The sequence below is a fragment of the Lissotriton vulgaris genome, chromosome 8 (genome assembly GCF_964263255.1).
Source record: "Lissotriton vulgaris chromosome 8, aLisVul1.2, whole genome shotgun sequence".
NCBI lineage: Eukaryota > Metazoa > Chordata > Amphibia > Caudata > Salamandridae > Lissotriton > Lissotriton vulgaris.
Genome location: NC_141696.1, coordinates 1,327,172,218 through 1,327,194,535, shown reverse-complemented (window position 1 = coordinate 1,327,194,535; position 22,318 = coordinate 1,327,172,218). Strand labels below are relative to the sequence as shown.

The 22,318-nt window shown below is 50.7% G+C and overlaps 1 protein-coding gene across 3 annotated transcripts in view; it reads left to right on the top strand.

Annotated features, from left to right (window-relative positions):
- Positions 1-22,318, top strand: part of DYNC2H1 (dynein cytoplasmic 2 heavy chain 1) — a 1,560,829-nt gene that overhangs the window by 1,477,753 nt on the left and 60,758 nt on the right. For all 3 annotated transcript variants that reach the window (XM_086935265.1, XM_086935264.1, XM_086935263.1), the window contains 2 exons: positions 7,610-7,819; positions 17,124-17,213. In XM_086935265.1, coding sequence (XP_086791391.1) covers positions 7,610-7,819; positions 17,124-17,213 — 300 coding nt within the window. The remainder of the gene's footprint in view (positions 1-7,609; positions 7,820-17,123; positions 17,214-22,318) is intronic.

Here is a 22,318-nt window from a genome sequence, read left to right as displayed (position 1 = left end):
ATCCGCGGCTGCCAGATGGGTCTCCTGCAACAATGCGATCTGTACTTGATGTCTTCTAAGATAGGAGTACACTTGATTTCGACGTGAGGGTGTGTGCATGCCCCTGACATTCCAGGTACAAAATTTAACCGTAGTCATCACAGTTTCCACATCTCCCAATTACCCTCACACCCCCCCCCCCCCAATCTCCAGCCTGGCCCGGCCACACAAGCATAACAGCAGAAACCAATGACCAGGATTTCAGCCCGCCACCCCACACAGATACAGGGACATAAACTTTGACATGTCAGTGCCGACACTAGTCTCAAAAAGAATACTAACAGAACCATAATAACAAAAGGGCAACAACGAAACGTGTCGTCGCCGAAACGCTCTAATGAGCTCAATTAATCCATGAGTTCAATGGGGGGGTGACAGAGTATGCAAAACAAGCAGTGTATGATAGTTCACCAGGCTAAGAGAGCTGTGGTGTCTCCCCTCCACGGCTGCGAGCCAAAAGCCATCAGAAGTCAATGTCAGTGTTCACATCCAGGGCCAAAGTGCCCACCGTCCCAGAACCGGGACACATGGCTCCGGAGGCCCCCACTTTCACCCCCCGAGGGACACTCACCTCTAGGGGTCCGGCCACCCCTTAAACACTATGTCTCTGACGTACCGCAGATAGTGTAACTCCGACCCCCCTCCTGGCAGCGGGAGCAGCTCAGGGTTCACCAGGGTAGGGAGGCGGGGGCAGGGCACGGGCCCCGAGGACAGTGCCGATAGTACTGTCTGAGGTCTTCAGAAGCCCCGGTGGGCTCTCCAAGTGGGTCTTCTAATGTAGTTCACTGCCTCCTACGTGGCGCCATCCGCTGTAGTCCGTCCAAGAACAGAGTGAGGGAGCTCACTACGCTATCAGGTCCGCCGTTTGGGGTGTGACATCCGGTAGGCCCTCTGTTACCTGTTCATCCGGCATTCCGTATAAGTATTCGTCATCCTCGCTCCCACGTGATCCGGGAGTCGTGGGCGCCGTGATGACGTCGTCGGAGTACTTAGACGCCACCTCCGCGTGCTGACGTCAGTTCTTCTTTTTTCCGCGCCAGCAAGCGCAGATCTGGAAAAAGCAGTACTTTAGTCACTTTTTGACTAGACTTTTTGATCCCTTTTGATCATTTTTCTTGAGTCTTGCGACTCCGGACGGTGCCGATAGGGATGCCAGGTTTCAAGCCTTGTGAGGATTGCGACCGACTGATGTCGGTCACCGACCCTCACTGTCAGTGTCTCCATTGTCTCGGCGTCAACCACGACAACAAGACCTGCCCCGACTGCCAGGCCCTGACTTCGAAAGTTAGGCGGGAGCGGACCCGTCTGGGGCCCCTAGCAGGTCGGGGGCTTCGGCCCCGATGCCGCCGGGTGCTTCAGCCCCGACGCCACCGGGTGCTTCAGCCCCGACGCCACCGGCGCCTTCGGTCCCAGCACCGCAGGACCCCACTGGATCCGCTTCGGGATCCGGGTCGTCGCCTATTGACCTAACGACCTCACCGGCGCCGGTCCCTCAGGTGTCACCTCCGGCGCCCTCCTCGGGCGGGCCAGTCCCCGATGCCTCCCTCGCTCCGGTTCCGGCGTCGGAACGGTGCCACCGGGCGCCGCTTTCAACGGTGCTTGGTGAGTTTACGTTCTATGAACCGGCCCCATCGTTTGACAACCCTGATTATCAGGGGATGGGTGATGAGGAGTATTGGGAGGGGTCTGAGGACCCTCTGACACGAGAGTGTCAGTCTCAAGAGGACTGGACAGGTTGACTTGGGGATGCCAATGGTCTAGACACATCACCAGACACTGGCTTTGTCTCGCCTCCTACCGTGGCTACGGAGGAGGGGGCAACCTACTGTGTGGTGTTGATGAGGGCGGCCAAGGCCTTGGGCCTTGAGCTCCCCGTCGCGGCCGTGAGGACTAACCTCCTCACTGAGGTCCTTAAACCGCAGTCAAGCTCGGCCGAGCCTCTGCTGCCGTTTAATGAGGCCTTGACCGACGTTCTTTTGGGCACTTGGTCCAGGCCCGCTACGGGTTCGCCCGTAGATAGGAACGTGGCCAGACGCCACCGCCCGGCCCTGGGCGACCCATGTTTCCTGTCCACCCACCCCACCCCGAGAGTCTGGTCATCCAGGCTTCGAATTCCCTGACCGCATTCCCGTCGGCTCCGCCGGACAGGGAGTCCAAGAGTTATGAGCAGTACAGCAAAAAGGTATTCTCATCCCTTAGTCTGGGACTGCGGTCTTCCAACACCGCATGCCTCTTGGGCCGCTACACCCTCTCTTTGTGGGACACGGTCGCGGAATTGCTGCCGAGTGTCCGTTGGAGGTACGGGCCAAACTCGGCCAAGCCCTTGTGGAAGGCCGGGATGCAGCAAAATATTCTATCCGGTGTGGTCTGGATACCACCGACTTACTGGGCAGAGCGATGACAACGACGAAGGCGATTCGTCGCCACGCCTGGGTGAGTTCCGCCAACTTTTCGGCCGATGTCTAGAATACACTAATGAACATGTGGTTTGATGGCCGTCGCCTTTTTGGCAACAAGGCAGACCATGCGCTTGAGCGCTTTAAGGACTCCAGGGCTACGGCCAAGTCCTTGGGCCTCTCGGCCCCGCGCCAGCAAACGGGTGCCTTTCGCTCCTTTCGTGGCCAAGGAAGGGGCACCCCACACGTGCTGCCAGCCACGCACGGCAGACTAACATCCAACGCGGTGGCGGCCATGGAAATCGCCGTGGAGGTGGTCGGGGCAACGGCGAGGCCAGTCCACACCCTCCCCCGCAGGATCCGCCTAAAAACCTCCTAGTCTGTGCTTTTCGGTCCATGTGACGCCAGTGGGGGGCAGGGTTCCCCATCACCACTCCCAATGGCGCTCTGTCACATCGGACAGGTGGGTGCTGTAAATCGTCTGAAGGGGCTACTCCCTCCCCTTCAAGACGACCCCTCAAGCCATGGCACCGCAACACCACAGCGTATCGGGGGATCATTTGCGGATTCTACAGGAGGAAGTTTCAGCCCTCTTGGCCAAGAGGGCCATTGAGCGCGTTCCTGGGCCAGAAGTAGGATGTGGTTGCTACTCCCACTACTTTCTGGTACCCAAGAAGGGCAAAGGGGGCCTACTCCCTATCTTGGAACTACGGAACGTCAACGGCTTCCTCTGGAAGGAGAAGTTCAAAATGCTGACTCTGGCTCAGGTCTTAGCTGCCCTGGACTCAGGAGACTATATGGTAGCGTTGGACTTGCAGGACGCTTATTTCCACATCCCCGTCCTGCCGGCCCACCGGCGCTACCTGCGGTTCATGGTAGGCCACGAGCACTTTCAGTTTACCGTGCTCCCCTTCGGCCTTACCAGTGCCCCACGGGTGTTCACGAAAGTGATGGCGGTGGTCGCAGCTCATCTGCACAGGTTAGGGGTTTCAGTCTTCCCCTACCTCGACGACTGGTTGTTGAAGGCGGGCTCGCCCCAGGCAGTCGTCAGCCACCTCCAGACGACGGCAGACCTCTTGCACCAGCTGGGGTTCTCCATCAATGTGCCGAAGTCACACCTAGGCCCCTCTCAGAAGCTCCTTTTCATCGGAGCAGTTCTCGACTCGGCGCAGTTTCTGGTTTACCCACCCGAACAGCGGGTTCGGGATATACAGGCTCTGATTCCGATCTTTCAGCCTTTATCCCTAGTCTCAATCAGGTTGACGCTGCGGCTTCTGGGGCTGATGGCTTCCTGCATCCTTCTGGTGCATCACGCCCTTGGCGGATGCGGGCTCTGCAGTGGGACCTGAAGTTTCAGTGGGCCCAGCATCAGGGCAACCTGTCCGACCATGTCCTGATCTCAGAGGGCACTGCGAGACAGCTGCAGTGCTGGCTCACGGACCGCGATTGGGTCAGCGGCAGATCCCTCTCCCTTCCCCAACCTGAGCACGTAGTTGTGACGGACGCGTCCCTCCAGGGCTGGGGAGGCCACATGGGAGAGGCGGAGATCAGAGGCCTCTGATCTCCGGCGGAGTCCCGGCTCCATATGAACCTTTTGGAGCTGCGGTCGATTCGTTTAGCACTGAAGGCATTCCTCTCCTCTGTCCGGGGGAGTGTAGTGCAGGTGTTCACGGACAACACCACCGCCATGTGGTACTGCAACAAACAGGGCGGGGTGGGGTCGTGGACCCTCTGCCAGGAGGCTCTGCGCCTTTGGCAGTGGCTAGAACATCAGGGTGTGACCCTGGTGGTTCAACACATGGCAGGTTCTCTGAACGCCAGGGCGGACGAACTCAGCCGCCGGTGCATGATGGATCACTAATGGCGTCTGAACTCGGACGTGGCGCAAGGCCTCTTTCAGCAGTGGGGCGAGCCTTGGTTAGATCTATTCGCCACCGAAGAGAACGTGCAATGTCATCAGTTCTACGCGTTGGAATTTCCAAGGCGGCACTCGCTCAGAGACGCTTTTCGTCGCGAGTGGAGTTGCGGTCTGTTGTACGCCTTTCCGCCTATACCACTTCTGCCCTGAGTGCTGAAGAAGAACAAGTGTGACCGGGCACAAGTCATCCATGTGGCTCCGGACTGGGCACGAAGGTACTGGTATCTCGAGCTACTCAGTATGTCAGTCCATCCCCCGGTTCGTCTGCCTCCTGAGGAGGACCTTCTGTCGCAGCAGCACGGGACGGTTCTCCACTCGAACCTGTCCAGCCTCCACCTGAATGCTTGGCGATTGAGCAGCGACAGTTGAGGCCATTTGACTTGCCTCCTGAAGTCTGTAACATCATTCTGGCAGCCAGGAGTCCCTCCACAAAGTCGGTATACGCCTGCAGGTGGAACAGATTTGTGGCATGGTGCACAGCAAAGGCTGTGGATCCTCTCTCTGCCCCTCTCTCTGAGGTTCTTCTCTTCCTTCTTTCTCTTGCCCAGCAGGGCTCTGCTCCTGGCACTATCAAGGGCTATCTTTCTACCCTTTCAGCCTTCCTAAGGCTGCCTGATCAACCATCTTTGTTCAAATCCCCTATTGTAAATCGATTCCTGAAAGGCATCACACACACGTTTCGACCTGTTCCCTTTGTGATGCCTCAGTGGGACTTGAACCTGGTTCTTACTTTCCTGATGTGCGCTCCCTTTGAGCCACTTCACAACTGTCCTATCCGCCTTCTTACTCTGAAAACTGCTTTCCTGATTGCCATCACCTCTGCCAGGAGAGTGAGTGAGCTCCAGGCTCTATCCTCTAAACCTCCTTTCCTTTCTGTCCATCCGGACAAGGTTGTGTTGCGGACAAAACCCTCTTTCCTGCCCAAGGTAGTCACAGCCTTCCACATCGGGCAGTCTATCACCTTGCCCACCTTCTTTCCACCTCCGCATCCCTCAAAGGAGGAAGAGCGGCTCCACCGTCTGGACCCAAAACGTGCGCTTTAATTCTATTTGGATTGCACACACCAGTTCCGGGTGGATGACCAACTCTTTGTTGGTTACGTGGGCGCTAAGAAAGGACAGGCGGTGCACAATTGGACCATCTCTCGGTGGATCGTGTTGTGCATCCAAGCGTGCTACTCTTTGGCTAAAAAGGAACCTCCTGTTGGGCTGAGGGCCCATTCCACTCGGGCCACGGCGACTACTACTGCCCTGGGCGGAGGAGTACCCTTGCAGGACATATGTCAGGCAGCTAAGTGGGCCTCGCTGCACACGTTCGCAAGTTCACTACTGCCTGGACAGCCAAGTCGGAGGGATGGCTTATTTGGCCGTTCCGTCCTCCAGGACTTTCTGGTGTGATTATTGGGTCGTAGACCCACTACCGGGGTTGGTATTGCTGGGGTATCTATTCTAAGGTAAGGAATCTATCACTAACGTGTCTCTTTCAGATGCACAAGTTACTACTTGTGTAACGATATATATGTAAGAGACATTAGTTAGTGATAGATTCCTTACCGACCCACCCATCCTCCCCGTTCTGCGAACCGATATCTAGGGTTAAGGTCATCCCCTTTCAGGGCCCTAGTTTCAATGGCACCAGTGTTGGTTTTTAGCATGGCTCTGCGTTTCTGGCGTGGAAAAGATGTGTCTAAGACCTGACGTCAGCAAGCGGAGGCGGCGTCTACGTACTCCGCCAACATCATCACGGCGCCCACAACGCCGATGACGGATGTGGAGCCGCAGACGACGCCTACCGACGCGCAAGGGTACTGCTACGCAAAAATTTCCGGATCCAGTTTGAGGCCTGGGGATACTCTAAGGTAAGGAATCTATCACTAACTAAAGTCTCTTACAGATATATCGTTACACAAGTAGTAACTTGTGCTTTAGTACATGGTTTGGTCTCCCGCTGGTGACCACTGTGTGTTTTGTGCTACTTACCTGTTTTTATTTCTAAGTTTTGTGTGCATTGTACATTTCTCCGGGTAAGAGATATTTGTATGTGTTAGTGAGTGTCTTATAATACATACCTAATTTTATAAATATACCGTGTGGTTCTTTTTCACTTAATCTATATCAATAAAATTATGTTCTGGTAAAGCAAGCTTCTTTGCACTCCTTCTAAACTGAGCCTGAAGGCTTCTCTCCACAACTACCACTTAGAGAGCTTTCTAAGGTTGTCTAAGACTTCTAAAATAACCATAAGGGTTGTCTGGATTAGTACAGGGTGCCAATGAAGAAAGTGAGCAGTATGTACTAAGCCAGCCTCCTGCATTGATGGTATGTAATTTTACAAATAGTTGGCTGTAGTAGCTGTACCAAGTCTCTGTGCTTTGTATTACGTTTGTATGCCAACCACCTGAGCTGGAATCCTTAAGAAGAAACTTTTGTCTTGATGCTTACATTGTTTTATTGGTCCTGGCAAGGGAAGCAAGTTTTTTCTCTGTAAGTTACTATTTCTGCTTCCTGTCAAGGTTTTGATATAGCTCTGTTTGATTATCGACGATGTTCTCCTAAATTCAGAATAAGATAGAGAACATTAGTACGTGTGTAATAATTTGCCTTGCAGATTGTGTCGTATTGTGTTAAATTCTCTTCCAACTCAAATATTAAATAAATACATTTTGCCTGTTGACCACCATACTGATAAAGGATGCACAGAAGATGAGTACTGGACAGCTTATGATTGGTGGTGTACATGATTGTGATTAACCCAAAAGGCCTGGAGCATTATCTTGGAAGCCTATTTACCCTGGCTCTTCGTACAGTTCTGAAATGAATCACACTGAAAACATAAATAAAAATGAAATGTTGCAGGATAAGAGTTGCACCACTTATTCTTCCTAAATGTTCTATTCCATCCCATCAAGCGCTCATTGTTTCCACATTGAATTCAAACACACAATTTCTTCCTCGTTATCAATAGTCTCTTAATTCTGCAGCAGTTACCTGCCCCATCAGAATTATGACACTGCACTGTATGACACTGCAGATCTCTTAAATTTCACCCAGTGATTTCAGCTTCTAAAAGAAGATGACATTTCATGGTTAAAAATTGGAATTACTGATGTAATTGTATTAGGAATATCGAACTATGAATTTCTTAGTGGACCCTGACCGTCTAACTTGTAATAGGCTGGACTTTCCCTACCCCTACAGTTACCAATATCTTTAGTATTCAGAATAAACTAATTGCATGTTATATTCCCTTCTATTAGAACTCCAGTTTGATTCACCAGAAGGTGTCACCTCCTAACGAGAGACAAGGATCCCCACTCTTGTCATTTATCGTTCTTGAGCAGTTCAATGCAATCCGTCTGGTTCAGAGCATACATCAGTCCCTGGCAGCGCTGAGTAAGGTGATCAGAGGAACCTCTTTGTTGAGTTCAGAAGTACAGAAACTAGCCGGAGCCCTGTTGGACCAAAAGGTAAGCCTGCATGGTAAATTTGTCAGTATTGTTTGGAAATCCAGTACTGGTTTGAGGCAACTTCCTGTGGTCAGTATGTACAAGCTGCAGTCTCTGTTGTAAAAAGGGGTTCAAAGACAACCAGTAACCAAAGACCCTTTTATGTTGCCCGGCGGTGTCGCCTCTATGACCCACCAATATTAATCAACGAAGAAGCAGGCGCTGGAGACTGGAAGGCAGGAAACGAGGATTTTATTCTCTCCGGAGGAGAACACATCAATTCAGACAGCAAGTATCATCACGAGGTGCTCTAACCACATTTCTGAGGCCTGGCCTCTTATACTAGGGTTTATGACCTTTATTGCACGTAACACATTCTCGCAACACTTTGATATTTTGAAAGAACATCCTCGGAATCTCCCCTACAGGCCCGTTCCCACATACATTTACAGTTGAATTCCCCACCCCGGTCACAACAGGTGATGATTGTCACGCAGCAGGGCATTCCGCCGATTCACGGAATGCATGGGGTTGATCGGATCTCATAGGGTGGGGGCTTTGATCGGCTCGAGGGTCTTTTGATGGGGAGGGGAAGCTTCCTACTGTACGGGGTAATAAACAGTATCCGCAGGGCCAGGTGGCGGCCTGGGAATAAGGAAGACAAACGGGGACACAGGAAAAGGGGGTTTGCATCAAAAGGATCTGAGACCAAGAAAGGAATGAAGGGAGGTGTCGCGCTGGGAACAGGATGGGATTCTGTGGCGGAGCTGCGCTGAAGAGGGGTTTATGACCCAAGGCATGAGAGAGCGGGGGTTGTCAGCGTGCGGGGGATGCTTGCGAGGTTAGGAGAGAGAGAGAGAGAGAGAGAGAGAGAGACGCGCCGGCTATCAGCGAGGGGCAGGGAGGTCATGGTGTTTAAAATGGCTGCTGCTTACGCGCAAGGCATGTGAGAGTGGGAATGACCGGTGCGTGGGGGTCTTTCGTGAGGGTGATTCTGATCGTAACGGCTAAAATATGGCGGATGTGCATGACGAAAAGTGTGGCATCGGAAAAAGGCAAGATGGCGTAGATAATGTTCACTAAACTATATTAATTTTCCACAGTCCTCCCTTTAACATTTCCAAGACATCTTGCTGGCCTATTTCCTATCTATACCTATTGCAGCGGTCATAAGTAAAGGAGAGGGGACTTAGGCAAAAGAACTGTACATAAACATCACATTATAAACATCACATTGAAAAATCTCATCATCTAGTAGCCGGGTTCATCGTTAAGTTGGTTGCAGAAAAAGTCATAGTATTGCAATATCAGACTAGAATTATGTAGCGAGGGCGTTGGGTACAGATCATAGATACTTATAGTCATTTGGGATAGGAACTGGTAAGTTATCATATAAGTAAGTTCTTTTTGTACTCGGCGGGAGCATAGTCAGTCCAATGGTGGTTGGGAGAGAAATGAGATATAATAAAAATAAAAATCAGAGTTCACAGTGTCTTTGTCGTCTTCTGTTGGCACTGTTAAGCACCCGGATTACAATTCGTTCTGTCAACAGGAATGTTCATGTGGATTGAGCCGTTGGAGGTCTGCGGGCAGGGGTACATTTTGTTTTGTTTCGCCAGACCTCATAGGAGAAATGCGTTACGGTTTTGGAGCAGGTGCATTTTCTTCCGTGCCCCAGAGCATAGTTATTAGGAGGCAGAGGAAGGATTGTGATGAAAAGTGCGATTGTCTTTGAGTTTGTGGGGTCTGTTTGTTTCTTGAGTCTCTGTGGTGGGTATTTCCTGTTGCTTCCATCATCATCGAGGCGTTCAGCAGCGGGTAGAACCACATACTTCGTTCATCTTCTCTTTAGGGGCGACCCTTGGTGGAGTTCTAGGTCACCGTTCTGAGATTAACATAGTTCGTGGTCTACTTAGTCGGAGCTCCCTCCCTTTTGACGCAGGGAATACCCTTCTCTGGATAGCTCAGTAGGATTTGGAGGAACTTGGAAGTTCAGGTGGAGAGGTGTGTGTGTGAACAGTCCTTATGGTAGGTCGGAGGAGGAGGGGATGGAGCAGGGCCAAGTCGGGAACAGATCAGGGGGACGGAGAATTTGAGACAGGCGGGTCCATAACCAGGTTCAGAGAGCGGGGACTTTTTGGCACACGTCGATCATAGGGCAGGGGCTTCAGGTCAGCCCTTTCCTTAGCTTTGTCTGAAACAGTGCCTCATCCTGCGACTCTTTACTGCTGCGTTCTTCGCCTTGGCCTCTGTTGCTGAGGTTCCACGATGCGCAGTCAGGCCGCGTGCTCCCACATCCGGTCTCTTTTCTCCTCCGACAGTGGTACCCTTAAATGAGTTCGAAAAGACAGTCTTTAGAGATTTTGCAGAAGAAGGTAATTACGTAAACCTATTTCTCTCCCAACACCAAGCAACTGGGGTAAACATCCGCTACATTGAGATTTGCAGCCAACGTATAAACAATTGATGATGGGTTTGCTGGATTTTCTACAACTTCCCTTTGTGGCTAATTCTTTGGCGTTTTGTTGGTTATTACATTCATTTGTCGTGGTACGAGGTCTGGTACCCATTCATTGCATTCGTCTATTACAGTAGATGTCAGTTCTTCTGGTAGAGACCCATTTCCCTAGTACGAGTCTTGCAAGGCTAGGCCGGTCTTCAGGGCTTTGTATCTTACGGAAAAATGCAACGTGCTATTCACCATAGTCTGATAGGCATCCTTCTGAGGGATGAACATAGGCTAAACGACTCTCCATTACATAAATGCGTCCTATCTTTTAGCTAAACATCCTATTTTCAACAAGGTTTACTGCAACAAGTTCTTTCAGTTTTCGATCTAATTTTAACTTTGCACACATCTTTCTAACTTTCTATATAGATTCTCGCAACCTGGTCACTACAAAAAACTCGGGGGGGGGGGTTTGCGATAATTATTAAACTTAATCTTTGGGGTGGGTGGGATCTTATGGAAAATAACCAGGAACACAGCGAATTGGAGCAAGGGGCGTTTTTCAGATTCTCGTTCAGGGCAGCTGATACCAAACTGGGGGCAATTTGGGAAGACGGGGGTGTCTCGATTATTTCTTACTGCTTGGGGTATGGAGACAATTTGGAATGGGGAAGGTCGCATTACCACAGACACATTTTTATCATAGAAGCCACTGACAAATAGCTCCCTGACTGGGGGTCAAATTTAGGGAACCTTAGTCGTCTTACCTGTCCCTTTTCTTTTGGCCAATTTAAATTTCATCCATATTTAGCAGAAAAGGAGAGGTAGTAACGTGGTATCGATACAGTTTTATTTAGGACGAATTTGTGCAAATACTTGTGGTATTTGGGGCCAATCAGGAGGTGCACCAGGTTCGCCAATTAGGTGCCCGTCGCTAGGAAGAGGGAAAGTGTGGAGGGGTGAAAGAGAGGGAGAGAGAGAGAGAGAGAGAGAGAGAGAGAGAGAGAGAGAGAGAGAGAGAGAGAGTAACAATAGGCCAAATAGTACACGTGTGACACGGAGAATGACCGTGTATTGTTTGGGCTATTCAGTGCGTTACCCAACGTTAGACGTTTCGGGTCTGTGTTAGGACGTAGAAAGCATGCAGTTTTGGGACGGAAGAGCATTAGGTCAGGTACAAAAAGGTCGCGCATTGAGTAGGGCGTCTTGTTGTGTTGTCTTGCAGCGTTAGTTCGTATTCATGCATCGGGCGTGACGTGGCTCCAGATCCTTTACGATACCCTAATCGGGACTCCAATGTAACCTGCAGAGGGAAAAAGGAGGAGAAGGGAGGGGGACAACATTCGAGCACATCAAATGTACAGGCACGAAAGTCCTTTACTTACAACATACTCGTACTTATCTCTTCGGGATATAATCCCTAGGGTCTTGGTTTCTGAAGTCGAGGGGGCGGACAGTGTGATAGGTGGTTCATGGGGGGGTTAGAGGATGGCATTATGGATCGTGTGTGGGGAAACGCTAAAAAGAGGAATCAGAGGTGCCTAGCGCGAGGTACCCTGTTTTGTAGACGTATCTGGCCATCGGGATCCTTAAATCATTCCCAAAGCTGTGATGTTCTAAGGCATACCAGTTCTTCGGTCAACCCTGTCCCTTAGTATTTTCGACCACCATACCTTTATAACACTTTAACAATCACACCGCATTACTTTACCCATTCTCAGAAGTCGAGGTCCTTCTTCATACGTTAGTTCACACATCTTAGTTGCATATTTTGGAGGCAGCGTATCATACCTTTTGATTCGATCATCAATTCAGGGTCGAACAACCATTTCTCAGATAAAAAAAAAGAGCAGAACGGTTGTGCACAGGAAAAGCCCTCCCACCAATCCCCACATTTACAAAAGCATGTGATGCCTATTCATAGTTTGGAAAACCTTTATTTGCATAATCGTTCAGTACGTAAAATGTGAGAGCGCAATCATATTCTGGTCGGACATGTCGACGATGGAAGCACATACAGTAGGGGGGTTATTTTGCGGCACAAGAACATGTTAAAAAGGCCTAATTAATTATTTGCAAGTAATTAAAAACGTTTCGTTGCGTGATGAGGGATCAGGGGCACTTCAGTCCATAAATGGAAACACAGTCAAGCTCATTGTAATCACATTTCCTAGATGTATACCATGGGTGTGCATCATAAGCGACGTTATGTACCAGTTAAAATAAATATCAAAATAAATCGTTCATTGAAATCAACATTTTTACGGGACCCCTTTCAAATGTTCGTCAAGCGAACCCTCCTCCCTTTTTCATCAAGTGCGCAAAGGTTTGTATATAAATCTTAGTACATCAAGTTTCAGTGGCTAAGGAAAACCACGAGGCATCTGTTAGTTCCTATTGATACCGGCGCCATTTTTGGGCGAAGCCGGTTTAGTCCGGAAGTAGCATCAGGGGCAAAAATGTCTCCGACGATTTGGCGGTTGGACCAGGGTCCCTTTCGGCAGTTCAAAAAAACTGTGCTAACAGAGGGGCTGGTGGTGTGGGCCGTCAATCAAGAGAGGGAGGGGGGTAGAGTCTTTCTTACCGGGTCATGTTGATGTTCAGCCGGAACTTACTCGAGTTCGTTAGCCCATAATGTTCCTGGGTGGTTCAGACGGAAGCTGATGCAGACACGAGAGCACCGCCATCTTGTTGCTGTGCCGCGGTTATTTCATTAGTGATCAATGCAGCTGTTCCCCACCGGAAGCCTGAAGGGGCTGAGGGCTCTTGGGACTTTGGTAGAATCTTCAAAGTCGAGGGGATGGTTGTCGATGGTGGGGGCTTGCGCCCAGGTGGGCAAATGCCCGAGTTGCAATTTCGGACAAAGTTACTCCAGAGGCCTAGACCCGCCTTCCGAGGGCCCAGACGCCATTTTGAGACCCTGCGGCAGCCGCCCTCCGTCGTATCTTTCAGGAGTGGAAGAAACTTCTTGTGGCGAAAATGACAGAACATCATGCTGTTGGAGCAGGACATTTTGGTTCGGGGCGCCAGGGTGCAGCAGTGGAGCCTTCATCTGGGGAGGTGAGGGAGGCTCGTCCGTGCCGCCTCCCTCTCCCGGCGCATCCTACGCCGTCCCTTCGAATCAGGGGTGCACATGATGACCACCCTACACCCCTGATTCCGACTCTTGGGGGACCATTGTACGTCCGGTGCTATTCAGGTATGCCCGTCGGACATTGTATGTCCTGTGCTGCGAAAATATACCAACCGGACATTGTAAGTTCTGTGCAGCGCAGGTATATGGCCGTCGCCCGGCTGGAGGACATCGGCGCCGGACCAGGGCAGGGAGGCCTCCTACCTGCGGAGGCGGGAGAGGGCTCGTCCGTGTCGCCTCTCCCTCCCCGCCCACCCTGCATCCGTTCGATGGAGGAATTCGTGATGGCCGGACCAGGAGATACGAGGGAGGGGGTCATTTGCATCCGCCCCCTCCCTACTCGCGGCCCGGGGGACGCCATCCCTGGAAGGGTAGTATGGGAAGACCATTTCATTGCCTGCTTTGCGGAGCCTCCGGTACCTTCTCGCCGGTGATCTCTTTTGGTCCATGGCTGCTGGCAGGCCCCGCCCCACACGTGCTATGTGTTTCAGGTGGGCGGGACCATCGAACTGTTACATTTCGAGGACTTCCGGAGAGAGCATAATATGTTTTGTATTTCTCCTATTAGTACAGTTTGTTTTAGAGAGAGTTCTACTAGTTATTCTATTTACCGTTGGTTGTGTGTTTTCTTTACCGTAATTAAATCCTAAGTTATATAATGGATGTTTTTGGCTTCCTTGAGTCCTTTCTCTAACGGGGGTTGTTTACACTGGCCTGTAATTGTGTTTGTTTTTCAGAGTGGGGGGGAGCAACAGAGAGCAATCAGTCCCAGAACTCTAACATGTCGTTAAAATTGGTCTGACGAAACCTATGCCATCGAGCATAATCAAACGGGGTGGTTCTATCTGTTCCGTCTGCACTAGTCTGATTGGTTTTTATCTCGCGCCTTTTCCCTTTCTGCCGGCCTGTTCTTTCTGTCGACCCTTCGTTCTTACCTATGCTCTGCAGAGTCGGGCATTGGGCTTTCCAGTGCCCGAGACGTCTACAGAAAGCACATTGGTTTTGTTTTAAATCTGTTCGTCCTGTGCATAGTGTCGGGGGATTACTTTCGGGTCGTCGCGTCCCGGGGTTGTCCTGTCGACACATCCCTTTATACCGTTCCCTTTTCATGTCTACTCCTCGGAGCTGTGCCATCGCTGGCCCTTCCCTTTGCCTACTAGACGTTTGGAGGGTTGTCCGCCGTGTCCCTTCACCTTTTCTGAATTCGTCGCTTTCCCTTCGTCGTGTGGCTTCTTTGCGCCACATACCGAGACTATCGAGCATAATAGGTGTTGTTTCATTCCTACGAAGGGCTATTTCTACCGTTTCTATTTTGTCAAGAAGAAGGATCCTCTCAGTGGCCACTGACTTTCTCGATCCCTTTTCGTATAATTATGCCACAGCTCACTATAGGCTATAGCGATCAATCCATGCTTCATGAACATGTCCTTATTAGGGGTGCCTTCCAGCGGAGCCGGATGGTTCATCTCTAATAAGCGGTCCGGGCTAAACAGGCTACTAACCAGGGGGGAGAAGACAGGCATGACGGATCACAATGGGATAATAGTCAGCACTACCTATCTTATCACTGCTTGCAAAGACTAGACAGAATATTTCTATTCTACGTTGTTTGCAGGTAGTGAATACCTCATGAACCAATCTTGAGCAATCAATGTTAGGTCAAAAATAAAAAATCAATATGGTCAATGGGGAGAATAAGTAGGCTCGCAAAGGTCCGCGTCACCTACCCTTTCACTATCTGCAAAGAGGGGACCTAATCTTCCCTGTTTGCAGACAGAGAATCTCCAGAAAACAATCTATAACAGTTAATCAATGGGGGAGGGGCAATTGTTCAGTGGGGGAGAAAGATAGGTCCGACGGATGCGTACCTATCCTTCGCTGTTTATAAAGGGAGAGCCTGTTGTTTCTTCGTTTGCAGACAGCGAATCTCCAAATAAATTAACAAAAAGTAATACTAGTATTTTCTCATCAATTATCAATCACTTTCAATTATCAATCACTTTCGCAATTCGTCGTGTTTACACGACCTTACCCGGACCGCATGGACAGTTTCTTGTCTTCCGAATCCAGCGCCCTATCGTCCTCTTCTCTTCGTAATCCACGTGGCACTCCTGATGGTTCCCAGTCAGGACCGCAGATCACTCGGGAGAGGTCTGTTCGGAACCAGTGAAGTTCGGATGCTCGGCTGTCAGACGAGGGTCTATCGGACAGGGTACCTTCCGATCGTTGCAGTCGTTCACTCTGTCGTCAGGACCTCTCCCACTGGATCCACGAGTCGCTGATGGGCCCCACGTTTGGGACGCCAATTGTAAAAAGGGGTTCAAAGACAACCAGTAACCAAAGACCCTTTTATGTTGCCCGGCGGTGTCGCCTCTATGACCCACCAATATTAATCAACGAAGAAGCAGGCGCTGGAGACTGGAAGGCAGGAAACGAGGATTTTATTCTCTCCGGAGGAGAACACATCAATTCAGACAGCAAGTATCATCACGAGGTGCTCTAACCACATTTCTGAGGCCTGGCCTCTTATACTAGGGTTTATGACCTTTATTGCACGTAACACATTCTCGCAACACTTTGATATTTTGAAAGAACATCCTCGGAATCTCCCCTACAGGCCCGTTCCCACATACATTTACAGTTGAATTCCCCACCCCGGTCACAACAGGTGATGATTGTCACGCAGCAGGGCATTCCGCCGATTCACGGAATGCATGGGGTTGATCGGATCTCATAGGGTGGGGGCTTTGATCGGCTCGAGGGTCTTTTGATGGGGAGGGGAAGCTTCCTACTGTACGGGGTAATAAACAGTATCCGCAGGGCCAGGTGGCGGCCTGGGAATAAGGAAGACAAACGGGGACACAGGAAAAGGGGGTTTGCATCAAAAGGATCTGAGACCAAGAAAGGAATGAAGGGAGGTGTCGCGCTGGGAACAGGATGGGATTCTGTGGCGGAGCTGCGCTGAAGAGGGGTTTATGACCCAAGGCATGAGAGAGCGGGGGTTGTCAGCGTGCGGGGGATGCTTGCGAGGTTAGGAGAGAGAGAGAGAGAGAGAGACGCGCCGGCTATCAGCGAGGGGCAGGGAGGCCATGGTGTTTAAAATGGCTGCTGCTTACGCGCAAGGCATGTGAGAGTGGGAATGACCGGTGCGTGGGGGTCTTTCGTGAGGGTGATTCTGATCGTAACGGCTAAAATATGGCGGATGTGCATGACGAAAAGTGTGGCATCGGAAAAAGGCAAGATGGCGTAGATAATGTTCACTAAACTATATTATTTTTCCACACTGTGTGATGCACCAACAGAAATGGGAAGTTTGGTCGTGGGTCCTTTGGTATTAAATGTTTGGCAACAGTAGTGACCACATCGTCTTTTTAGTATGCATTAGTGTTTCCTTTTGCTTTTAAGTTTCTCTAGCAATCATTCTTTTGAAAAGTTTGACGGCCATCTGTCACACTTTTCTTACATTCACAAGAGCAGAACCAACCACAGTTCCTGTCAATCTAGAGAGATGTCTGTCGAACCTATGGACATCTATAAGTTTAGCGGACGTGATGTTCTTCAGCGGGATGGAGTACAGTACTCTGTCATCTCAATGGATATTAATCTATCCGCCAAAGTCTAAATCAGGCCCACCATATTCATTCAGCACACTGTTTGAGATAAAGCTATACTATTAAATCATGATTACATGTAGCACCTTGTACTATTTAGAAGTGAATCACTTGTCTTCTTTCTATTTGCAGTGCCCTCTTACCTGGCAGAGTAAATGGGAAGGTCCTGAAGATCCCATGCAGTATCTCAGAGGTCTTGTTGCTCGAGCTCTTGCAATTCCGGTAAATAATTGTCTACATTAAAAAAATAACCAGTCATCATTGTTCTTCTTTTCATTAAGAGTAAGATTACATTCTCCCAGTTTCAAGAAGTAATGTGCACCTGCCTGAGATTGGCTTTTTAACTGATGTTTGCTAGTGAGTTAGGCCAGTGTCGGTACTTACCGCTGCCTTTCAACGTGGAACATGTTCTGCAAATGCATTGTTTGTGTACTGTCCAGATTGACAAAAGACTGATCATATGCTCAAGCCATTGTTACTGTTATCGCTAAGGCATAGCAAATTTGGACCAACAGCAACCAAAAGTCACAATCTCTTTTTATCATGATCTAGCTATATTTCGAATTATGGTGTGTGGCCAAAGTCTTTTTACTATGCAGGTTCCAAAAACAGTGCTGCCTGGGTCGTAGGCTTCTATTCAAAAGTCTCTGTTACCACAGACTTTGATGTACATTCACCTCATACTCTACCCAAATAAAGGTTATGGTTATGGACCAAATGTACCCATCACACAGTCTGTTGTCGAATGTCAAAATCCAATTTTGATGAACGTTTATGATGAACTGAGGCCATGGTGCATGTTTACTGCACAGATTTGTAAAATGCCATGGACAAGAGACCTGTGCAGCAAGCTGGAATCTCAATTTCACAAGTGATATAAACAGAAGAAGCACAGAAAGTCTTTATCCTCACATTATAAGTTTGATAGCCAAGACAGAAAGCAAAAAAGGGAAAATTTCCTATTGTGATTCTTAATCTGAAATGGACTGTTAGTTGTGGATTCCTTACTTTAGAATTTCCCCCAGGCGTCAGTCTGGATCTGGATATTTTTCTTTAGCAGTACCCCTGCGTGTCAGTATGTGGCGCGGTCGACTCCGTGTCCGTCGTTAGAGTTGTGGTGGCAGGGATGACGTTGCTGTGCCTACTTAGACACCGCCCCTGATCGCTGACGTCAGTTCTTTCTTTTTCCGCGCCAGCATAGTGCAAATCCGGAGTGAACTACAGCTTAGCTGTTTTTTCGCTAGCTTTATCTGATAGAGACTTCTAGCTGCAGATTCCTTACCTTTGAATTTCCCAGGCGGCAGGCTGGATCCGGAAACTTTTGCTGAGCAATACCCCTTGTGCTCGACATCCAATGGCTCCATTAGGCTCTGCGTGTCGTTGATGACGTCGGTAGCGTCGGTTATGACGTCCTGATTCCTACATAGGCGCCTCCAAGGCCCACGGACATCAGTTCTTTTCTTTCCGCGCCAGTTAAGTGCCAATCTGGGAAGAGCTACCCCTCTGCCGCTTTTCGGCAGGTTTTTTTCTTGACTTTTGTCGACATTTTTTATGACTTCCTGTCCGAGGGATGTCGGGTAGGATTACAGGTTTTAAACCATGCGGGACTTGTTCCCTCACGATGTTGGTTACCGATCCCCAGGGCGTATGTCTGTGGTGTCTTGAACACAACCACGATTCAAAGTCGTGTTCAGACTGCCGGGTTATGGCTCCGAAGACCTTGAGGGAACGGGCATTGAAGTTGCTCGTGGCCCGGCAGTCAACACCTTTGAGCGAGACTCCGAAGTGGTCACTATCCCGTACGAAGAAGAGGAGGTTGTGGGTTTGCTCTCAGAGCCCTACGTCCTCTTCCTCCCATTCGAGGTCATCTGGACACTTGGGGAAGAGGCACAAGAAGAAGAAAAAGTCCAAGCAGACTTCAACTTCACCTCAACTGGCGTCCGTCATCGAGACAGGTAAGGAGCACCGACGCTCTAGACACAGTTCTGCAGAGCCAGAGTCGGCTTCACGTCTCCCTCCATTTCCGGGAGCCAAAGCGACTCCCGCTCAAATGAAGAATTTTTACGAGCCCATGTGCTGTGTAATTTAGCGGAACGACCCTGTTGGTGAGCCCTCGGGTCCTGCGGGGTCATATGGGGCCCCATCGGGATTGACTTCGTCAGGCACGGCGCCGGTGGGGCCTCAGGGGTCCGATCTAGGATCCGGTTTGACATCGGTCGTACCAACGCAACCTTCCCCTATGTTGAACCCAAAGTCGTTGCCAGCTGTGTCACCGGCGGCTGTCGGTGGCGCAAGCCCCCATCATTATCCCCGACGACACGGGGCTGGAATTCGTTGTTCGACGCCGATTCCGATGTTGACAGAACCCAGGGGTCCTATGTTGTTGCCTGAACGCTTTGTGGATGTGCTCGGCTCAGGAGCGGAATGGGAGGGGTCTGGAGACCCTTTAGAGAACCAGGATGTCTCTGGGGAAACTATGGACTGGTATTGGGAACTTGGGGAAGCCAGTGATCTGGATACTTCCCCAGACACTGGCATGCTCTCTCCACCTACAGTGGCTACGAAGGAGGGGGCGTCCAATGCCATGGTGGTTAAAAGTAAAAACAAGGGACACCGGGGGCATGGCTAAGCCGCGAGAGAAAATGGCCGCTCTTCTGTAGAGCTCCGGCACCCGTGAATCCCACCTGATAATCCGGCACACTAATCCTGCCCCAGAGGCGCCTTCACCGACGTGCGTAGCCCCGCTGAATCTGGCCCGTACTGACACGAAAAACTGCGAGCTGCGTTGGCATTCTTATTTTGGGCGAAATATCAAGACCTTTGGCTCCTCTCGGGAGCCAAAATACAGCGACGCGGCGTGCTGGGCGTGGCTGCCCGACCCTGCTGGTGACCGCCTACGAGAGGCCGTGGTGGAGGCCTGTCAACTGCCTGGTGACGCGGAAACCCGCGGATGGCGAGAAACAGGAGATGCGTCCTCGCGGTGGCCCCGAGTGTGTGGAAGAGACCCTGGGCCACCGGCTGTGCTTATGAAGGTGGGTGTGTACGTGCCCAGCGGGAGCTGTGACTGCGCCGAAGAGGCCCTTGAGTATTGTGACAAAGCGTGACATTGTATAGCTCGGACCCACCATGGGCGGCGCTCCTGCTCCATCCTTCCTGTGACTCACCGCTGTGCTGGCCAGCAGTGCTTCCCGGAACGAGAAGAAGCGCGAGCTGCATTTTGTCTGGTAATTTGCGATCCTGTGACTGCCTGTGGCCCAAGGAAGCCCACTGGAGCCTGGCCGGAGTGTGGTGCAGACTGAGTATTGCGGGGGTCTTTGCCTCACATTTGCTTGCTGAGATCTGGAGCAGAAGACCCTGCGCCCTCTGTCATTTCTGTGGCCCTTGACGTCTGGGCTAGTGGGACCCTCCCCTGGCTATTGCCTGAGACTTGCCTGCGCTCTGCCTGGTCTGCTATGGTGGTACAGGGCGTCAGGCTATCGGGGGTGGAGCCGCAGTGGTCTGGTCTGAGGAGGGGGCACCCATTCTCCACTGCACGCGGCCTCCCAGGGCTCTGGGGAGCACGTAGAGACAGCGTCAAAGACAAGTGCGGGCAGGCAGAGGTGCCGGAGATGCCGAGGGCTGGGATGACACTGACAAGATGTCGGGGACCAGAGGCCCAAAGACAATGCAAGCCAGCAAAATCGAAAAAGACGCATACTCAAAGGCGACTCACCCTGATCTACAGCACTCGACAGTCATGACGAAGAGTCCAGAAGGAGAGTCCGCCGAACTAACATTACAGGATGTTATGGACACCATGTCTGGAGTACGGGTGTCCCTAGAACAGCGGACAGACGCCATTGCGACAGAGGTCACTCTCCTCAGGGCGGACCTTACTAAAATTGGAGAGAAGGTCAAGCAACTGGAGATAACTGCAACTAGTTTGTTTGATGACACATCCCAGCTGCAGCAAGAGGTTGTAGACCTGCAAGTCTTTCGGAAACATGTGGGAGAGAGGCTGGACGACTACGAAGGGTGCACTTGATGAAACAACATGCGCCTAATTGGGGTTCCCGAAAAAGCGGAAGGGCAGGCTACTGACCTGTTCATGGAAGACCTCATCCTCACCTACCTTAACCTAAGGGACTATCCAAGTTCTTCATCATCGAGCGAGCTCATAGGGTCCCCAGCGTGCGACCGAAGCCAGGGGCTCCGCCCAGACCGATACAAGCTTGTTTTGCTGAACTACCGGGATTCCATTCTCCAGTTTGCTCGAAAGGCTCCGCCGCTTCATTACAAAAATGCAGAAATCTCCTTTTTTCAAGATTTCACTCTGGCTGTTCAGAAGCAGAGGAGATCCTTTTTGGCCATCAAAAGGAAACTGTGAGACAAAGGCGTGAAGTATGCAATCTTGTTCCCGGCCCGGCGCAGAGTGGAAGGGGATGGCGGAGCCTGGTTGTTCAACCGCCCAGCGGACTCCGCAGACTGGCTTGAGAGCAGGAGAAGGGCAGAGGACTAGGGCGAGCATTGATGATCCCACTTGAGCTGCCAGAGACATTGAATACCACAGAACTGTAAGATGCAGACTCGTGGGGGTATTCCTTTTGGGGGGGGGGCTCACATGTGTCACATTGCCTTCCAGAGGGTTATTGTTGTGGTATTTGTGGACAATGTGTGGTTTGTTGGTTGCTTATGGTCCGCTGTCTTGAACTCTGGAGCCATACCGTGCTGAATGGGGGTAGGGGTTCATGGGTGAGTGGTTGCCCACCCCCCCAAAGTCTAGCTACAGTTAGACCAGTTTGGGCTACAGGCACTCTGCAGTTTTTGGTGGGCTGTTTGAGGCCCAGTGTGCAGGGGAGCAGGTGAGGGGGGCTGTTGGGTGGGTTTTGAGGACGCTGTTTTGGTCTCCTTTTTTCTTATTTGTTTTTTCATGTCGACAGTAATATTCTTTGAACTTGGGTATTTGAGTGTATACTGTGACAGACTCAATGGGAAACAGCCCTAACAGGCAGGTTAGATTGTAAAGTTGGAAGGTTAATGGCCTCGCGAACAAACTAAAACGTAGCATAGTGTTGCAACATAGTAAACGCCATTCCCCTGAGGTGGTTCTACTTCAGGAGACGCATCTAGTCGGTAACAAGTGTTTTGCTCAAGAAATCCTTTCCGTTCGCAGTACAGCGCATCCAGGTGGATTCAGCGGTGTCCGGACAATGGGAGGGCACAACCCTTAACCTAGTCACAGTGTATGTTCCGACGGGTTTGCAGAGCCTGACATTCAGAGACTTGGGCACTCTCTTGCGCTCCCTTCCCGAGGGTAGGTTGGTGCTCAATGGCGACTTTAATGCAGT